This window comes from Tachysurus vachellii, chromosome 2, assembly GCF_030014155.1.
Source record: "Tachysurus vachellii isolate PV-2020 chromosome 2, HZAU_Pvac_v1, whole genome shotgun sequence".
Taxonomy (NCBI): domain Eukaryota; kingdom Metazoa; phylum Chordata; class Actinopteri; order Siluriformes; family Bagridae; genus Tachysurus; species Tachysurus vachellii.
This window is the reverse complement of record NC_083461.1, coordinates 15,387,139-15,407,837: the sequence shown is the minus strand read 5'-3', so window position 1 is coordinate 15,407,837 and position 20,699 is coordinate 15,387,139. Positions and strand designations below refer to the sequence as shown.

At 38.3% G+C, this 20,699-nt stretch overlaps 1 protein-coding gene across 8 annotated transcripts in view; it reads left to right on the top strand.

Moving 5' to 3' along the window:
- cacna1g (calcium channel, voltage-dependent, T type, alpha 1G subunit) overlaps nt 1-19,845 on the top strand; it is a 179,507-nt gene extending 159,662 nt beyond the window's left edge. For 4 of the 8 annotated variants that reach the window (XM_060858827.1, XM_060858813.1, XM_060858820.1 and 1 more), the window contains 11 exons: nt 699-850; nt 2,664-2,773; nt 4,492-4,625; nt 5,513-5,583; nt 6,545-6,623; nt 7,171-7,292; nt 7,902-8,303; nt 12,349-12,471; nt 15,534-15,726; nt 16,079-16,248; nt 18,334-19,845. In XM_060858827.1, coding sequence (XP_060714810.1) covers nt 699-850; nt 2,664-2,773; nt 4,492-4,625; nt 5,513-5,583; nt 6,545-6,623; nt 7,171-7,292; nt 7,902-8,303; nt 12,349-12,471; nt 15,534-15,726; nt 16,079-16,248; nt 18,334-19,221 — 2,444 coding nt within the window. In that variant the 3' untranslated portion in view covers nt 19,222-19,845. Of the gene's footprint in view, nt 1-698; nt 851-2,663; nt 2,774-4,491; nt 4,626-5,512; nt 5,584-6,544; nt 6,624-7,170; nt 7,293-7,901; nt 8,304-11,356; nt 11,501-12,348; nt 12,472-15,533; nt 15,727-16,078; nt 16,249-16,577; nt 16,657-18,333 lie in introns of all 8 variants that reach the window. The other 4 variants (XM_060858841.1, XM_060858834.1, XM_060858862.1 and 1 more) reach the window with 3 other exon arrangements.
- The last annotated feature ends 854 nt before the right edge of the window (nt 19,846-20,699 follow it).

Sequence of the window (20,699 nt, the reverse complement as noted above, 5' to 3'; positions counted from 1 at the left end):
CTAAATTTGCTCTAAATTGCCCTCACAGAGAAAGCACTAAATCCAGCAGGGGAGCAGCCATACAACTAAATGAATAGTGTTGATATAGCACTTTTTTTAAAAAAAAAACAGGGCTAGGCAGCACCTGTTCCTACAATTGGGCACATGGTGCCAGGGCTTTAGGGATGGTGTGCGTAGTGGGCTCTAAGAGAATGGGGAGAACAGCTGCTGCCAGGAGCCCTGCCTGTGTGCTGGAGTAATAAGCTCCCTGACCCCTGCTGCTCTGCAAGCCCTTCAAGCCTTTCCACCTCTCCCTTGTTTTGTCCGATGCCATCCTCACGCTCCAGATTGAAAAAAGTAGAGATTAGAAGCACCATTTAATGACTCCACATCAAAATCAGAATTTCTTCATGTTTGAAAACCTTTTAAACAAAATAAGTGCATGTGTCTCAGGAAAGCCAATGAAAAAGTTTTGACATTGAAAGTGTGGACATGTTTTTGAGTTGATAAGGCTGTAAGTGATCATGTTCGCATGGACCGCTCTTCCATCCCTTACTCTGATCAGGAGGATTGCATATGAACCTTTTTTTCTGTTTCTTTCTTTAGTCTTCTAGCTTCTCTTTTTATTGTTGTCCTCCTTCCTCTTTCTCATGGGTATGTGTGTCTTCTTCACAATAATCTCATGCTTGCCCCCCGGTCCTGGTGGTTCTTCATTACAGAGGCTCAGTGTAAGCCTTACTACTCAGACTACTCTCCCACTCGTCGTCTCATCCACAAGATGTGCACTAGCCACTACCTGGATCTTTTCATCACCATCGTCATAGGCCTCAACGTCATCACTATGTCCATGGAGCACTACCAACAGCCCAAGGTAGGCCCTCCCATCCTCCTATAGAGTCAAGGTGATTTGATTGATAGCTTTCTCTTTTCCTGATTGCTAATGGCTAATTATATATCAGAATGATATAAATCTGTTGTTTTCTCTTTATAGTCACCATTATTATGTACTAATCAAAAGACATATTAGTCTTGCTGTGCTTGGAAGGCAAGTACGGTAACTGTACATTTTCCATTGTATTATTATGCATAGGTGATTTTTCTATTGACCTCTAAGGTGGCATCTTTAACGAAATTCATAAATATTCAATCAGTCCTACATAGTAAAACAAGAATAAATAAGTACAAGAGCATGGACAGTTAGTTAATCAAAAGATTTGAGGTCTTACAGTAAATCCTTTACATTTTGCAGCATGTTCTTCAGGTATATTTCACTTGAAGGTCAGTTTTTACATGATGTGATATATTAATGATCCTAATTTCACAAATCTTTCAAGCATGAACGCTGACTCAATAAAGTAAAGTCTGAAAGTGGGAAAAATAAAAGTCAAGAGTTATTATTCTCAGGCTTATAAACTGTTCCCATCAGAGATGTGTATTGTCCTTTAGCAGAAACTGATTACTAGCTAGATGATTGAGCTGTAATTACTAGCTAGATGATTGAGCTGCTAATGCAGTAGCTAAGCTGTAGCGTCTGTCTGGAGTGTTACCAAGTGAGCTGGAATTTACCTTCCTGTTAGTGCTCATCACTGCCAGAGGGTTTCCCGGGCTTTGACCCTGTTGTTAATAGAGTTCATCAATGCTGACCTGTGGTTATAAATAGACGAGTGTTTGTGTAAGCAGTAAAGTGTGTAAGGGGAAAGGAATAGTTGGTTAATGTTTTGAGTATAAGTAGTGTGTGATCATTTGGTACGGCACGGCATGCAATGTTTCCTTCTTTCCGTGCCAGGCAGTATACATCTGATTTTGTTTCTGGCTTTAGTGTTGACTCAGGAACACTCACACCCTTCATGTCATTGTGTGATAAAATGTTATATTTTAAAGATTCTTATTTTATTTCAATATAATCTAAAAAAAAAAAAAACGCAATGCTTTATCTAATTACTTTCTAACTTAACTACAGTAACAATCTGTTTAAAACTGTTCTCAACAAGAAAGCACCAGTGTGGTAGAAATTTTCCCACATAAGTACATTTACATATTTAATGGAAAGTAACTTTGAGTTTCACTGCCACTTTGCTGTTGTTGGATTTTAACCTACAGTACAACCGTTTGAGCAGTAGCCTAAGTCTTAACCACTGAGCTGCTGCAACAAGTAGTTACACATCTGATTGCAGATCAATAAACAAAGCAATGGCTGCTCTAATTGCATCTTGTAAAATGTGTTTAACCGCTACGATGGATAAAAATTCGAAGCAAGCAGACATCTGAGCATTATGTTTTATATAGATATGTTATGTACATTAGAATGTTACAGTGAAAGTAAAGCAAGCTGGCATTAGTTTACAAGCCTTTCGAATCTCCTATAAGTCTCTTTAGTACTCTTCGTTTTCTTAGGAGGTTTTGTATTGTAGGCTGTTGCTGGTAACAGGATGATAAATGCAGCTGGGCTCTGGTGTAAATTTTTCAATGCTAATTATGAAGCCCAAAAAAGTATTTTTGCAGCATTTGTCATAGTAATAGTTGGTGGGACATATTATAAAGTGTTTTGAAAATAAATAAATAAATAAATGGTTTTAGCAGCTAAACGAAAATCCTTACACTTTTCAAATAAAAGAATATTGTCTCTTATTTAAAAAAAAAAACCTCATAATCTCACAGCCTTTTGAAATCTCACTGTTTTGCAGGTGCTCGATGAAGCGCTGAAAATCTGCAACTACATTTTCACCATTATCTTTGTGCTGGAGTCTGTCTTCAAACTTGTGGCATTTGGATTCAGGCGTTTCTTCAAAGACAGGTACTGTATGAGACACAGAGTAAGGTTTAGTGGGAAAAAATCTCAGTATGCATGAGGATATGTGAGACACAAAAGCTATGTCCTAACAGTGAAATAATAAGTACCTTAGAATTATGATAATAAATAATGTGTATTATTATTATTATTGTTGTTGTTGTTGTTGTTGTTGTTAATAACTGAAAAAACAATTAAATAATATGAAATACACTCATAAATAATGTAAAATGTGTTCTGTCAGTGGAAATAATACATTTTTTAATGAGTAATTTTTTAAAAAAAAACTAAAGCAAATATCCAAAATATGGTTTCTGGTGGTTTGTGGAGTTTTTTTAGAAATGGATTCCTGTCTGTAAATTGTTTGAGAAATTCTTGAGATAATCACAACCTCAAATAACTCGAGGTAACTGAGAAAAATATTTTAGTTATATTTTTAGTTTCAAAATTAATTAAAAAAAAATTAATATACTGAGTATAGTTGAGTAAGCATGCTTGACGCAGTGTACATGAGTAAGTGTAATGATATAGTGAGCTGAATATCTGCACCTACATGGCACAGGGAGATATTACCCCAAAGCATGTGGTCAATTTACACTGTACCAACTACTCAGTCATCACAATGCAGATAAATCCACGTGAGCTAGTTTTTCTCATGGTGCAGTCACAGATTGTATCCTAGTACTATCATCTGTATACCTGTATAATGACAGTTTTATTCATTTAAACATAAAGAAAACCCTGTTATATACATTAAATACAATTATTTTTTACACCTTGGATCACTAGCTACGCGGCTACAAGACTGTATACGTGCGGCTAGTTTAACCGTGCTTTCAGAAACAGCGGCTGGATTAACCGCTATATTCTCTTCGACAAAAAAGATGCAGACATCACAGCCTACTACTTAAGTGTTGGACACTTATGTGGAAGTTGTCAATCACATGAGTTCCTGATCCAAGTAAAAGCACATGAGATCATCCATGATGCTGTATTACTGCTCTTTTGTTGCATCTAGATTCTAGAACATGTTCTTATGCACAGATTATAGGAAAATTTAGTCTTTATCAAGACAAAACAAGAAAGAAAAAAATCATAACGTATGGCTTCTTAGGACTTCGAAAACATCCAGATGGTGGGTCATATTACTACTGTACATGTACTAGTCTGTAAATGCAGCATTAGGGGTCATAACTTTAAAAGATATGACTGCAGTTATTTACTACAACCATGACTGGGAACTACTCTAGTCATGTTATTCTGTTCTTTTATGACTGAACAGACCATTGTGATCAGATCATTCTTCTTAATCAGGCCAGAATAAAATGTAGAAAGGGTTTATTTTCTCAATTTTGCTCCAGTTGTTTTTCATATCTGATTAAATCTCTTCGCATGGCTACAGGCCTCTGTGAATTGGCTTTCCTTTAAACAGACTCTAGGCAACACTTCACCTGTGACAGTGCTGAAATTCAAAAATTCATGACCTCAGAGGAAGTGATTTATACTTTGGCAAGTAGTTTTAAGTCTCACTGAGATACAGCAAATACTTTGAAATTGCTGAAATATTAGGGTAAATTGGAGTTCAAATGAGAGCTTTGACATCATCCTAGGGTTGAATAATCTTGAATAATGCTTTATTAAATTATGAAAATTGGATTCTCATCATCTTTTTGAAATTCTCATTTGATGCTGTGTGCTGAATAATGTGTGTCTGTCTTCCGCAGGTGGAACCAGTTGGATCTAGCTATTGTGCTGCTGTCAATTATGGGAATAACTCTGGAGGAGATCGAGGTCAACGCCTCACTCCCTATCAACCCAACCATCATACGAATCATGAGGGTGCTACGCATTGCCCGTGGTGATTTCTCTTCCCGATACTTTTGTTGTCTCCACTTTGCTTTCTATCAACTCTACTGCCTTGCTGTTTCTTTTCTTTTTAATCTGCTTAGAAACAGCTCGGTTCCTTAACTGATACTTTGTTTTGAGTGTTTTAGCATCTGTATGGCTACTGTTTAGCAGTTGTACATCATGTAGATAGAGAACAGATGGATGAAATGAGAAATTCAGTCCACATAGCCTGTCATAATCTTACACACACACACACACACACACACACACAATGAGAATCTGGGGCACTCATCTGTTTTGGCCAGTTGTTCTGCACCTAATGAATGATGTGCTTTGGGAGTTTTATAGATTATACCATCGACAGACAAAAACAAGCAAACACACAAACTCTGTGTATGAGTGTATGTGTGTGTGAAAATTTGTGTAAATGTGCACTCTAGCTCTCTATTCAAATTCCTAGAGACACTCACTTAATTAAAGCACCAGGCATCCTCAACACATGCAGCAACAGGGGCATCTGGCCTCCTGTAACCCATTTACAAACTATCATTATCATAGCCCTCATATTAATACATGCTTGCTACCTATTTACATCCAATTTAATACCCTGAAATAACAGGGAAATTAAATTCATAGGGCTGGACCAAAGAAGCAGTGTGTCTAGTGTGTCTTCTTTTTATAGCTCTTTAATACATTCTTTCTCTTAATCAGAGCATTAATATTCTCACCTTTCACCTCAGCATCACAGAGCAGCCCATGAAGGAGCTATTAAAACATAGCCTTTTACTTTAACCACTACACACTACCATTTTATAACTTTCTTTTTACACACAGACACACATTTTATTCAAGAGGTGATAAAGCCTGACCTCATCAAACTCCTCTGTTTCTTTTAAGTGTTAAAGCTCTTGAAGATGGCTGTGGGAATGCGAGCTCTGTTGGACACAGTGATCCAGGCCCTGCCTCAGGTAATACAACCACTCTGTTGTCTGGTCTTCATCTGAGCCCACGTTAGATCATTTGTTTTTTCTGAGCCCAGCGACAGTAGGCCCTGTTTTTTTTTCTTCTGGCCTCATTTCCATAGCCAGTGAAGTAGTGACGCTACATATGGACCGATGGCAAGATAGCAAATACAGCAGGAGGCAAAGGGGAAAAAAGTCAGCAGCTCAGCATGCTCTCTCTAATGCTGCCGGGCTCCGAGGCTCTCGACGAAGGCCTTTTGATTTGAGTGCATGCTGCACCACAGGATACTGTCATAATTTCAATAAATAATGTAGCAATTCTGAATGAGTAATGTGCATAAATAATTGCAAGTACTCTGTGTTCCTGTTTGGGTTACTTCATGCTGTAACTTGCTGTTACTTTACGATCTGTTCGTCCCTCTCTGTGTCTGGATGCCACTGGTTTAAAAATTCCCCATGCCCAGATAGGGACATAAATACAAGTGTTCAGTGATCCATAACCATGTCATCCTCTGAAATGTACTGTACGTGGGAATCATGTGCTTCATTAGAGCTGAAAAAAAGCCTAGCTATAGACAATGAAAATATATCTTTTTTATTTTTTTTTTATTTTTATAACTTTTGGACCAGTTTCCAGTGAATAACCCTATTCATTGTCCTCAATAGTCTACCTGATGCTGTCCATGTGGTTGTGCATGGTTACTGTTTTGTATGTTTATCACATGTTGCTCAAGCAAAGAACCTTGTGAACTTTTAAACTTCCATCTCTAATCTCTGGGAATGAGTTCTCTCACTTCATAGCTCTCTTGTTACTTGGCTCTCAGGAGGTGATATTTCTGGATCTATTCTTTCTGTCCTTTTATGCTTCAAAACACTGATCTGTCTCAGTCTCATCTTGCTCTCCACTCACTCTCTCTCTCTCTCTCTCTCTCTCTCTCTCTCTCTCTCTCTCTTTCTCTCTTTACAGGTGGGGAATCTGGGTCTTCTCTTCATGCTTCTCTTCTTTATCTTCGCAGCACTGGGAGTAGAGCTGTTTGGTGATTTGAGTAAGCACAAACCATTAAGAGACATTAATAGATTCTAGCACTTACTATAGAGACCTTATGATGCACCATCTGCATTTTTATTCCATCAAGGATCTAAATAGATTGCTTGGATTATTTAATTGAATTAATTCATTTAATTTGTCAATGGTTATGATTAGTTAGATAGTTAGAATGTTTTCTCACTCACTTAAGTGGATTATGTTGAAACGTGTGTAAGACCCATTTTCACACCGCTCTTACAAATTGCTTGTGAGTACAGTATGAAGGAGAAATGTCTTATTTGGATTTACTAAATATACTGTAAAGTGTAAAAAGTAATCAGTAAGAGATCTCATATTCCTCAAAATGTTCTTCCTTAAACTACCACTGATAGGAAAATCCTTTGTTCTTTTTCATGAAAACTTTAAGGAACTTTACTTTGACAAAGAGACACTCCAAAGAGTCATTTAGGACTCTAGATTAATTTTTTTTTTTTTGGAAGAAATGATGCACTTAATTATGGCACTGAATGTAAGTATATTTGTGCTCCATGCTGTTTGAATTGTAGTATGTGATGATTTACACCCCTGTGAGGGCCTTGGACGCTACGCCACATTCAAGAACTTTGGCATGGCCTTTCTCCTGCTGTTCCGCGTGTCCACTGGGGACAACTGGAACGGCATTATGAAGGTACGTTTATTCTGTCTGTTTCACCATTTTGTACATCATCTGAACTTTAGTTACGGTTCACAGTCATTTTCACATGATCTTTATGGGCCTCATTGGGGAGCCATAAAAGTCTTTGCTGTCTTTATCGAGGCCCTGATATACTAAGCATCCTAATAAAGAAGATTTATCTCATTGGTGTGTTCTTATAAATTGCACATAGATGTAAATGATGTCACATTCCATTACAGACTGAAGAAAACAACATTTGTTTATGTTTTTTGTGTTTGACGACTGTTCTAAACGATCAAACATTTACAGCAGTAAATCTTGACAGATAAATGCAAATTACATATTGAGCAGAAGAGTGAATTAGACATGAGTTTAAAGAAAGAGATTAAAATGCGTTATGAATGCAATATAAAAAACCTATAGACATACTGTATGTCTGCGGTGATGAAAGTAAATGTGAATTCTGTTAGATATCGTATAACTTTTCACAGGATTTATTAAGGCAAATTGGCAAAATAAGCAAGATATGTTATTTTATACATTTAAAAGACAGCGTGGATGTAATTGTGTTAGTATAAACAAGTTTACATGTAACGCTATGAGTCTATGTGTACATTCCAGGACACACTGCGAGACTGCGCTCATGATACTGGAACGTGCTACAACACAGTGGTGTCTCCTATCTACTTTGTGTCCTTCGTGCTTACGGCTCAGTTTGTGTTGGTCAACGTTGTAATCGCAGTCCTCATGAAGCACCTGGAAGAGAGCAACAAAGAGGCGAAGGAGGAGGCTGAGCTTGAGGCGGAAATGGAGCTAGAGGCAGTAGGGGGAGATGGGGGGATGACTAGGGGAAACATTTCCCCTCTGGCCCTGCGAGACATAGGTGGGCCTGCAGGGTCTCGCTGGATCTCCAGAGACTCACAGGACAGAGGTTATCCCCCAAGCAGCCCATCAGCGGCCATACGCAGAGACTCATCAGCACACAAGACAGACCAGCCTCAAGGTCTGGAGCCTCTGTTACAGGTGAGTGAAACTACTGCTATCATAGGTGTTGGTGGATTTGTATCACTCTCTAGGCAGCACACTGATATTAACATGATTTGGCAGATACTAAGGGAGCTTTGCTTGCTCAGTATGTGCTAGCAGCTGTGTATGTTTGCACAGGGCCATTACCAGTCATGCCCAAACTGTGAATCACATGAGACATAGAGAATTGTCCAGTATGCTGAAAATCCTTGGCCAGGTTTTGAATGCTGAGCTGAGCATCAAGCAGGGCACCATGTGAGATGTGACAGCTATAGAGAATGAGCAAGCTGACCATTGACTCTCATCATCTGTCTGGTTTACACCACAATGCCAGCTGAAGAGGGAGACAGCAGCTCTCTCCCCATGTGCTAAGCCCTGTTTAAGAGGCATAAACTCATTGTCCTTTATTAGTAGAGTAATGGCAATATACAGTATTAGATTGTGTGACAGTGTATAATCATAATTGGTTGAAATTGCAGAAATGTTTTAAAGGCCCATGGCAGGATGTTGGAGCTCATTAATTATTATGCAAGGCCATGAATAACTGTTATAGGATTATAAAGTATAGAATGGTATGCAAACTATAAATAAGCCATAGATTGTCCTTAGGAAGATATTTAACCAAATTAGTGTTAGTTAATTTATTTAAAAAGTTCAGCATTATGATGTAGTGCTTCTTTTATCTTTATAAATTAGATAAAATTTATATCTTTATTTCTGCAAAAAAAAATTAAAAGCTCCTAATACAAAACTTCACACTTAATTTGTATGCAGCATTATATCCTGCTGCTCCTTTTTCTTTTTAAACCCCGCAGATCAGCTGCACTTTTTGGTCTCTTGCTGTCATTTAGAGATGGCCCTGCTGCTTCCCTTTTTAAATGTAAAGCAGCCAGAGGTCATTCTGGTGCCATGGGAAAGCACCGATACATCAGCTTGTTTTTGTTGTGCTTGGCTATTTCTAGAATGCCATTTTTTAGTAAATGGTGACCTTCATCTCACCGTTTTTCTATCCCTCATCTCATGTTAAGTTAAATCAGCTTATCACTCTCCTGCTAAGGGCTGTTTGGTTTGCATACAGCCGTGGACACTTATTAGAGTTATTGTGCTCCCCAGTGGTGATCTGTGGTAGTGGAGAATGTGGTAGTGTAGGTGGAGTGAACACAAAACCATCTGGCTTTTTTGCTTGTCATTAACAAACTTGAGGTAAGAGTCCACTTTATATGAAGTGTTTTGTACTATGTACATTTTAATTAAGGAATTATGAACAGTGTCATTTGTACGTATGTACAAAATGGTACACATTAACTACCATCATTAGATGTATGTAATTATAGAGAATCATCGGCTTAGCAATTAGATGTGTAATTACATACACTCATATTCACACAGGAAGTGTGTTTGGATTTAAACTTGTACTTAAGGTGGTCATTATTCACACATGATTTCATGATACTCATGTTGTAGTTAAGGTTAGCTTTTTATTAGTTTGTGATTAGAGCATGCTTTAACTCAAGATTAGTTGATATTAGTGCAGGATTATTCATGTTCTGTTATCACAAAGCTTTAGGCCTTGATCTTATTTATAATTACATACAAATATTAGTTGGCAAAATCAGGGAAACACTGTTTGTGGTGGTTTTTTTCACCTTTAAAAAAAATTTAATTACCTGCCAACTACACTACACTTGTATTAATGTGTACTACATATAAGTACTACATGTAAAATATATTATATAGAATGATCCTGATCCTATTACGTTAATAGAGGTTTGCCTAATATACCAATACACAAAAGGCCGCATTCAAATAGTCTTTAAATAAAGTTGTGTGTAAATGATTTTGCATGACAGCCAAGCTGAAAATTTGTGTGTCGTGACATTTAATGACAAACTCACAATCTCCACAACTGTTTCATTCATTTTTTTTTACAAATGAATAGAAACATCAACTATGGATTTTTTGGGCTGTTATTTGAAATGTCACTGTGAGACACATTCAGACAAACCATATCCACATTAAAATGTGCAATTATAGTCTTCTTCACTACCCTAACATGCTGAACCAGTGTTGATCAGCAAAAAAATAGGGAAATTTTCCCATCCAGCTCCTGCTGATAAATAAACTGGCATTAACTGGGTCTCAAATCACATGTTCATAAGCATTAAAACTAACCAGTTTTCCTATTGCAGATTTTTCAATCATTTTTAAATGTAAGATTAGAGTTTTTTTTTCTTTTTAAATTTCAGACTCATCCCAGCAACAATCATGATAACAGCAGGATGTATTTCGCAGTACATTTAATATCTCTGTGCCTAAAATACTTTAAAAATATGTTGTGTTTATCTTCCTAATGTACATAAGATACGCAGAGTCTGTGTGAATAATGCGGCTCATGTTGCTGCTGCTTTTTCAGGCCCATGCAAAATCACAGTGTCGAGCTGAAATATTACACATCAAGGCAACATAAGGATGTTACTGGTACTGGAATAAAAAAAATGGCTTGGGGTAGAGTGAAGTACAGAAGGATTATGGTGTGTAACACCGGGTATTTGACTACTCTGTTTGCATTGCTTCAGTGTAAACTTTAATATACTATATACCATAATATATTAATGTTGGATAATTTACTCTTTGGATTTAATGAAAAGACTTGGGAATAAATGCAGGTCTTACAATTACCTATGCATACATATTGCATACATATATATATATATATATATATACATACACACACACACACACACACACACACACACATTATATATATAGTTGCACTAAAACGTGTATCTAAGGTAAGTAGGTGGTCTTTACTTATCATTATAGCACACTGAGGGTCTTAATTACTGTATTCTGCTTTATTTGTTCTCTTTACATATATGCCTAACCTCCACATGGACTCTTGACCTGTCTATGAACTTCTCTCCTTCCTTGCTTCTCCTGTCTATGAACTGTTGCTTTCCCACTACCTCTCCTTTCCTCTGCCTGTGTCTGTGTCTCTGTCTGCTCTGTCTTTCTCTCTTTTTTCTGTCTGCAAATGGCTGGGTCTGTAGCGGAGGCCCATGTTTGACTCGGTATCCCTGGTGATCCAGGGCTCAATGGAAGGAGAGCTCAGCCTAATGGACAACCTTTCTGGCTCCATCTGCCACTACTACGCTCTGCCCCCTCTCCCCAGCAAGTACTGCAATGAGAAACAGGTCAATGGCTCCCCTGTGCACCCTGCTGCCTAACACCATGCTTTCTCTCTCTCTGTCTTTGGCCTTTCTGTCTTTCTCTGTGAAACACTTGCGTTTGTGCTCACTAAGTGATTCAGAAATATCTGCTCTACGATAAACCAGGTTCTTGTCCATGAGAGGAATTGTTAATGAAAATATCGGCTGTGAGAATGTTAATTTTATCCAACAGACACAAAACTCTTCTGTAAATTTGTTTACCCAAAGCTTTACTGCTCGTCCCTGAATGTCATAAAGTGAGGATCAATGAACTGGATTGCTGTAGAACGATGCAATTTTTTTGCAGAACACTGTTAGCTTTGCAGAAAATGTTGCTAAGTTAGCAAAATGTGCGATCTTAAAAGCTTGCTGATGTAATTGCAGATAATTTATGTCTTTAGAGCACATATTCTGCAATTTGCTTCAGCTTAAGGTTTCTGTGCCAGTCACTGAATCTGCCAGCATTCTGAAAGCCTAAGATGGGTGAAAATGCCAATAAAACAAATCCTGCTTTACGTTAATAAATATGCGATGTGGCATTTTATATATCATGATTATTTTTTGTTGGATTTAATTATAATACTGTAAATTTGAATTACTAATCTGATTTCTGCAGTGCGATCAGAGCTGTGCCAGTGTCTGCAAATACTTGCTATATACTGCATTTGCAAAAAAATACCAAACGAAAACAGAAAATGAATATGGATCATTAGAAAAGGATTCTTTATTCTGGCACAAGACAATCCTGTGTGAGTGTGTGACGATGTGTGTCTCTAATTGCATGTGGCCAGATGGGCTCTGTTCTCACCCTGGCCTCATCTCTTCCTCTTTAGATCCCCCTAGCTGAGATGGAAGCTCTGTCTCTGGCATCGGAGAAATCCTGGTCCTTAGCTCTGACGGATGACTCTGTCCCTGATGATTTTAATCCCCTCTTACTAACCAGTCTGGATTGCAATGTACTTAACAGTAGAGCAACTGTTCATTCATCTTTGCGGGTTCTAGGTCTTTCCTTATAGAGCTTCCAGTAATCTTCCAGAGCTTCCAGTTTTCCGTGTGCTCCTGTGGCATTGTGTACAGTGAGGTGAAATAAGTATTCAGACACTATTATTCAGACTTGTTATTAAATATACATTAAGTGTGTATATCCACTTCTTATAGTTAAACACATAATGTCTTGTGACTTTGTATTTGAACAAAAAAGTTTTTATTCATAATCATAAAAGATATAAAAAAAAGCTAACGTAAGTGACGAGGTATTCCGACACCACATATGAACATTAGTACAACAGAGATGCGGTAGCTTAGTGGTTATGTCGGAACACTGATCTGAAGGGTATGAGTTTGAATCTCAGGTCCACTGAGTGTCCACTGCCGGGCTCTTGAGCAAGGCATCTAACCCTCAATTGCTCAGATGTATAAAAATGATATAAAATGTCAGTGTCAGGATTAGGGTGTCTTTCACATGTAGTACTTTGCTGCTAGGATGTTGTTGGTAATTACATCTTTGAGGCATTTACGGTACGAATTAATTCATTTTTTGTAGCATTGTGGTTTAATTTTTACCCATTCCACTTGGCATATTGTCTACATTCCTAAATGTTACAAGGTTTATTTTGGCTGTAGGTTCGGGGACATTGTCTTGCTGAAATGCCAGTCTTCTCCTTTGATTGTTTCTTAGCCGAAAAGATAAAATTCTCCTTTAAGATTGTAAAATTCTCCTTTATTCTCCAGCAAGATTGGATTCTTCCAATCATGTTTCTTTCAGTTTTAAGAGAAGCAGCCCTACAGTATATCCTGATGCTCCCACATCTGTACTTCACTATGGTGTTCTTGTGAACATATGCACAATTGTTTTTTCTCTGAACATGAGAAGCTAAATGCTTTGAGATGTCCATTGAGTGTATGAGGTGTAAGAACAGAGATATCTATGTAAGACATCTGTCTACTTTATTATCAAACCAAGAGATATTTAAGGTGTTTGCTCTGGTTCTGTAGCTTTTGGTTTAATAAACTATAAGAAGTTCCTTCACCTTCACAATAATTGCTACCTGTCATATAAAATCTTTCCAAGCAATAGCATCATTTTTATACTGTGTAATATAGTGACCGAGCCCCCTTTTCCTTGTCAGTATGTTTATTTAAACCTATATTTGCTTATACTTATGAATACATACTTTTTAGTTTGAAAATTTAAGCACAAACCCAAAAGACATTATAGATATACACATGCTGTGTAAACTCTAGAGAAAATCCCAGGAGATCTGCAGTTGAAATACTCAAACCAACTCATCTGACACCACCAATCATACAACGGTTTAAGTCACAGAGATCACACTTTTTCTTTATTCTGATGTTTGATGTGAATCTGCAGGATTATTTACATTTTGCTGTTCACACGTGTTCGGCACGTGTACAGGTGTTCCTGTTAAAGTGGACAGTTTGTGTATGCACTGGAAGGATATAAAATAACAAAAATAATAGTGTCTAAATACGTATTTCTCTTCTCTGTGTGTAATTACTATCAAACATTTTCAGATTCAATAAGATAAGTCTATGCAGGTGTTTAATTTGTATTCAGATCATTAAAACTATGTAATTGTACATCCCTCGAGATTTAGGTATCTAGACTGCTACCATTAAAGACAAGCATAATCCTGGAAATAAATGGAGGACAGAAAATCTGAACTTTAGACCCTTTAATAATGTCAAATTCAATATGATTTATGATCAACAGAGAGGGAGTTTAGACAAATAGGATAATAAATAATAAAAAGAAATAAAAATAAAAGAATAATAAAAAGAAGGCAAAATTAGAAATAGTAATCTGGCTAGTAAGTGGTTCTTAATGTGGGCTCTATGGGATGCCTAGAGATCTGAGGTCTGACATTCAGATATTGTTATTATATTTATAATATTGCACAAATCAGTGTGCTGAATAAAATTAGGTCTTTTAGATAAGTAAAATCATCTCTGATTAAAATGTCAGATCTTGGGACACGGAACAGTTCTTGTTATTTAATAATGAACATATTGTAATCTCTACTGAATTTAATATGACTTGTGAATGCTGTTTAACTTTATGGACATATTTACAGCCCAAAACATGTTGCAGGGTAAAATATTGTGGTAACATATAAGGATATTAGTAATCGTGGCTACAAGTTAAGTTAATCTTCTTTTAAAGAAGAAATGGTACTTCTATTAGTGTAGAATATCAGTTGAATTAGTCTTGAATGGAATTGATTAATTTTGCCCTGGTTGGGTCTAAAGGACAAGTTTGACTGGAAGTTCTTGGGTTTCCTAAACACCCGCATCTCTCTCTCTCTCTCTCTCTCTCTCTCTCTCTCTCTCTCTTTCTCTCATGTCCCACATGTCCCATGACTGGCTGTGTCCAATCCAGTAGAGTAGTCCTGTTCCCTGCTACTTTCCCGTCTGGTTTTTTCACCTCTGTCTCTGTCCTTTATCACTTGTGGACTTCTCTACCCTGTCTTTCTCTGAGTGGTTCTGCCTTATCATCTTTATGTGTCAGTATATGTGTATGGTTATGTTCAAGCTCCATGATATTTATCAGCTTTGTCACTGTCTTGACTGGTATTTTGTAATCATGTTTCCTCATAATACCATGTCCAAAATGTCTTTTTAAAAACATTCGGGTTGGCTTCTCATGTCTGCTAGCTGCAGTAGTGAAGGTTCTAGATATGGCTTTGGAAGGGAGGAGCCTGGTAGGAGTTACTTTCCAATAATAAATGTCTGATATTTTGGAGAGGAAAAAACAAAGCTATGGCTCTTTGCCATTGTCAGAGAGGACAGTTACTAAAGAGCATAAAGCTAATGTTGACCACAACAGGTCACGAAGCTCAGTCTCCTCCCTGTAGCCAGTGTGCCTTTCATTTCAGTGTGCTAACCCGTCCTGTAGGTACTGTGTATATGTTTTGTAAGGGAGGTGCACCGGTTCTCATACCCCCTGGCTCAAGCTCACTTTACAGCTCTGCTCACGATGCTTTCCTTTGCCCTTCAGAATACAGATCCTCCTGAACCAACAACTGAGTCTGTGCAACCACAGGAACGTCTGGAAGAGCACCTGCTGTGTGTGAAGAAGACTTCAGTGGGGCGTGCACACTCCTTACCCAACGACAGCTACATGTTCCTGCCCCACCAGCCCATCCCATCCTCAACAACCCTCATGACCTCAGCTCAGCAGACTCAGTCAGGTGCAGCACAAACACACCTATCCCTGTAGCTATTAGCATAGAGCACTAGCGCATGATAGCAAGAATATAAAAGCTAAATACTGTATCCTGAATGTGTGAGCACTACATATAAATATATATATATATATATATATATATATATATATATATATATATATATATATATATATATATATATATAAAATAAAAATTAGACTTTAGTCAGGACTTTGAGGCTGTCTGTTGCTATATCAGTACTGTATATATTCAATATGCTCTAATAAAAACCATGTACCTTAAATGATTTCTTGCTAAACATCATGAGAGTTCCTGAATATTTGTCACATTAAATAAGCTTAATCTCCATTTATAGGCTCCATTAGCTCTGTACAGTCTCAGACAGAGGAGACCACACAGCAGCTCACTGTACCTACAGAGCTCTTCCGGCCCATCAGTCCCCACAGCCTGTCTGACTCAGAGTGTATCCCCAGAATTCCTCCCCCTCGACGTGGACACACACTCTCCCGTACCCTGCGCAGACAGGTGAGCTCTACCCACACGCTTGGCACATTTACAGCTTTCTCTCCAACACTCAACACTGACTGTGATTCATCAACATCTTTGTGAGTTTCTTCTCCGCACCTGCTACTTAGTCGTTGCTTAGTCATTGTCTCTCTTTGTATTCAATGTACTGTATCTTCTGTCTGTTTTATGTAGTATATTTGGAGACCTCTGCATGACAGACCTGTCCTCTGGTCTAGTCCATTGCCCATTGCTCATAATTCTTCCTGAATTCTCTTCTTCCTCTTCTTTTTTCTTCTCCTTTTCTTCTTGTGCCCTGTGTATCCACTAATGTGACTAATCCTGATCAGATCAGCATGGTACAGCACACACCGGACCCCAGCCTGCTCCTGAGACACAGATACTCCTGCTGCTGAGAGAGCTGGAGTGGTAGCCTCCAGCATCTTTCACATTTGTTCCCACACCCCTCGATCCTGACTCCTTTCATAACACCTTTTCTCCTTTTTTAAAATCTTACCATAATCTCCATGCTCCACTGCATTTCACCAGTGCTACTCTAAGGGACAAACTTTAGAAGAAGGGTTAAGATCAGGTACAGTGTTTATTGTCCTGAGCAGAGGACAGAGCGATGTCACCAACATTTCTCTGTCCAACAAGAAAGAGATGTCCAATGGTCTAGTGTCCAATTTCATCATTTCACACTTTCAGAGTCTCCAGTTCGATCCTGAGTTTTGGTTACTGTCTTTCTAGAGTTTCACATGTTCTCCTAAAGATTCTCCAGTTTTCTTCCATGTCCTAGAAACAGAAATATCAGCTGTAGGTTGATCGTCTGTGGTAAATTGCCCAGAGATAAACGTGTGTGGGAATGGGGGTGTGCATGGTTCTCTATGATGGACTGGCACCCCATCCAGAGTGTTTACCTGCCACACACTAAGTGTTACAGGAATAGGCTCCATATTCTCTGTAACAGTAGCCAGGATAAAGCACTTCTTTAAGATAAATGCATGAGTAAGCTTTAGTAAGTTCATGTTGTATTATATATTGCTGCAGTTTAAATTACTAATTTTAATTGTCATTTAACATCATTAGACATTTTTATTCATTTGCCATTTCAGTCAGGAAGTGTACTTAAGTACTGTAAGTGTATTTAGCCTTCACCAAGTGCCTACAGAAATGAATATGTTAATTCATTGTTCAGTAATATCTAGTGACCACTAGGTGGCAGTGATGTCTTTATTATGCACACCTGCTTAGGTAAACAGGAAGGTGGTAGTACACACACACACACACACACACACACACACACACACACCATTTAGTTCATTTCTGCCCTTCAGCTGTCCAAATTCATACATGAATCTGCTTGATCTTTAGCCCTTCTTTGAAGTACACTACCACCACATTTCTCCTACTGGACATATGAGCAGAAGGTAACTTTATAGTCGACTGATTCAAAGTGTTACTTCTGGCATGTATCCTACCTGGAGAAAAGAGGTTGTTTGCGGTCTCTTACAGTATAGCCCAGTGGCTCAGAGTGCAGTCTGCTAAACAGGATAAATAGGATCATGGCAAAAGGTCCTCGGCCCTAGTTCAGAAGTGCTATTCATATCATTACATTTTTTTTTTTTTTTGCCTTTAATGATGGCTAAATCCTATGTATTTCAATTTACTTAAATTAAAGGAACAAATCACCAGAAATGTAATGAATTGAGAGAAAAGGGTGAAATAAGAGGAAAGGGTAGATACTGATGTTGCAACCTCTGCCTTGCCCTGAACAACATTTTGATGTAGTTGAAAGTGCACATACCAGTTCATGGCATTATTTACAAGGCATTATTTTGTGAACAGAAAGGAGAATCAAAACCAACAACAACAATTAATATTATTATTATTATTATTAACTTCAGTACTTGGCAGAGCACAGCATGCTGACTTACAGTACAAATGGTGAACTCTACTCTAAACCCACTGCTCATCATTCCCAGCTCTTGTAATCCCTTTCAGCCTCATTTTAACAACCTCACTTTTTCATCTTATCATGCCTTAAACACTCTCCCCCGTACCCTTCCTTCTCACTTCCACCTCTCCCACCCCTGCTTTCCTCAGGTGGCAGTGAGCACTGACTCTCAGGAGGCCTTGTACATTAAAGGAGAGGAGAATGAGAGCCCCATGGGGCTTGGTGAACTCTCTACTCCTCACACTACATTCCCAGCACTGCAGCAGTTTCCCCAACCATCACTTTTCCTCGTTCCTGCAACACCAGGTGCTTCTCCCAAACCAATGCGTGGCAGTGTGCACACACAGCACAACCCCCATGATCAATACAACATCTGCTCCAGGCACCATTGCTCTCCCTCTGCCAATGACAAATCTTCTGAGGAGGACCCGGTGGATCAGGAGGTGTCTCAAATAATCCGATCAGGCTTTGAAGATAATAGGGGTCAGGACTGCATTAGAGGAGGTGGATTTGGGGGAGGGCTGTGTGAAGGCCGCGTCCCATCTCTGAGGCAATTCAAGAAGTATCACAGTGCGGACGTGCAGAGTAGGCGGGCACCACTACTACTGCCACGGCCATCTTCCTGGCTTGATGACCCACGACGCCACTCCATTGAGGTTTGTCCATCGACGGAAAGCAGCCCCCAGAGGAGCTCAGTTTCCTCTGGCTTTGTGTCACGCGCAGACAGCTTACAACAGCCCTCGCCCCGAACACGCAAGAAGAAGAAAATGAGCCCTCCTTGCATCTCTGTGGATCCTCCTGAGGGACTGGTGCTTCCGAGGGACTTCCAGATAGTGTTGGACACTGGGATGGGTACAATGCCACCCTCTCTGCCCAGCAGGGACACCTGCCTGAGAAGGAGAGCCCCCTCCAGTGAATCCAAGGACTCATTTGATCTGGGTGGAGGAGGAGATGGGTTGCCCCAAGAAGGGGTTTCTAACCCCAAGCTATTAACTCTGCCCAACTTCTCCTTTGAGAAATCAAGCTCTGAGCACTGAACATGTACACACAAATGCACAAAAGTGCATACGAATGCATATATGCACATGAGTTAACAAGACAATGCACTTTGTGTGTCCATGACAGTGATAATAGTAATAATAGCATAGAGAGTAATAGTGTTAAACACAACAATGGTGAATAACCAGTGATCATGATGAGTAGTGACCATTTCTTGTCTTGTTCTGTACTGCCAAAAAAGAAAAACAAAACGACACTGTAATGAGGACAAACCAAGCTAATAACAGAACAGTTTCTCTTCCATCATGCCAGCAGGCGTATGCTGGCAATCCTATGACCTCCTATTAAATGTTGTTATTGGGGCCCCCACAGGGCTCCTTCTGGCTGTTTTGGAGACTTTTTAGCACAGCTCTTCTTCCACAAGAGCAGTGGTGAAGGTACAAAGCAATATGAACGTTTTAGAGACACTATTTTCTTAAATTATTGGGCCATAGTATTTGTACAGGATGTAGATTTTTTTAATTTCAATATATTTTTATTTGTGTCCCTTTGTGACTTTTCAATGTTGAAATTATTTGTTGTTTTGCTTTATTTTTTCACCATAGGATATTTTTAGCTTTAGGGAGGATTAAAAAAAAAGGAAATGTTCTTTTTTGTTTAAGATCCATGTATTTGTAGTAATTATATATATATATTTATATATATATATATATATATATATATATATATATATATATATATATATATATATATATACTCACACAGTATATATAACTCATTAAACTGCTCTTTGATTTTTAAACACAAGCAAATGATCTTAGTGAGTTGAATAATTAGCATTATTTGTGTTTGCTGCTCTGAGATATGCCCTGTGATCAACAACGCACAGTCTCATTACTGGCCTATTCATCAAAAAGCAAACACTACGTGCGGCCATTCGTTTCTTTTATGTTTATGAACCCTGTGACATTGACCTGTGATATTGGCATAACATGCATTGAGTTCTGTAGACTCTTTTTTAAGGAATTAATGTAAAATTCACATTTATTAGGCAAAATACATTTCAGTATCAAAATAATATCCAAACCAGCTGTCTTATTTTTCCATTTCTTTAGCAATTTCAGCTGATTTTCAATGTAACATGATCAAAATACATGTGTGTGTTAAACCTGTTTCCAGCACATCCTTCCAACTTACAGGCTGATATTAATCTTCTGATTTCTTTTTTTCTCAGTTCTCCTCAGAATGTTTGGCTTTCTTATATAATGCTTTGCTTTATGTATTTATCTCCTTTAAGCCCTGGGGACGTTTTGCAGTTTGATACCTACTGAACACTGATTAGTGGTTAGCACTATATCAGTAAGTTTAGTTTATAGCATCGGTGTAGACAGTGCAGGATTGTGTTGTTACTAAACATGCCAAGAATCAGACTTTACCCTGATTTGTGTGTGTGTGTGTGTGTGTGTGTGTGTGTGTGTGTTGGGAGGCATTTGCAATAAGCTAATTGTTCCCTCAG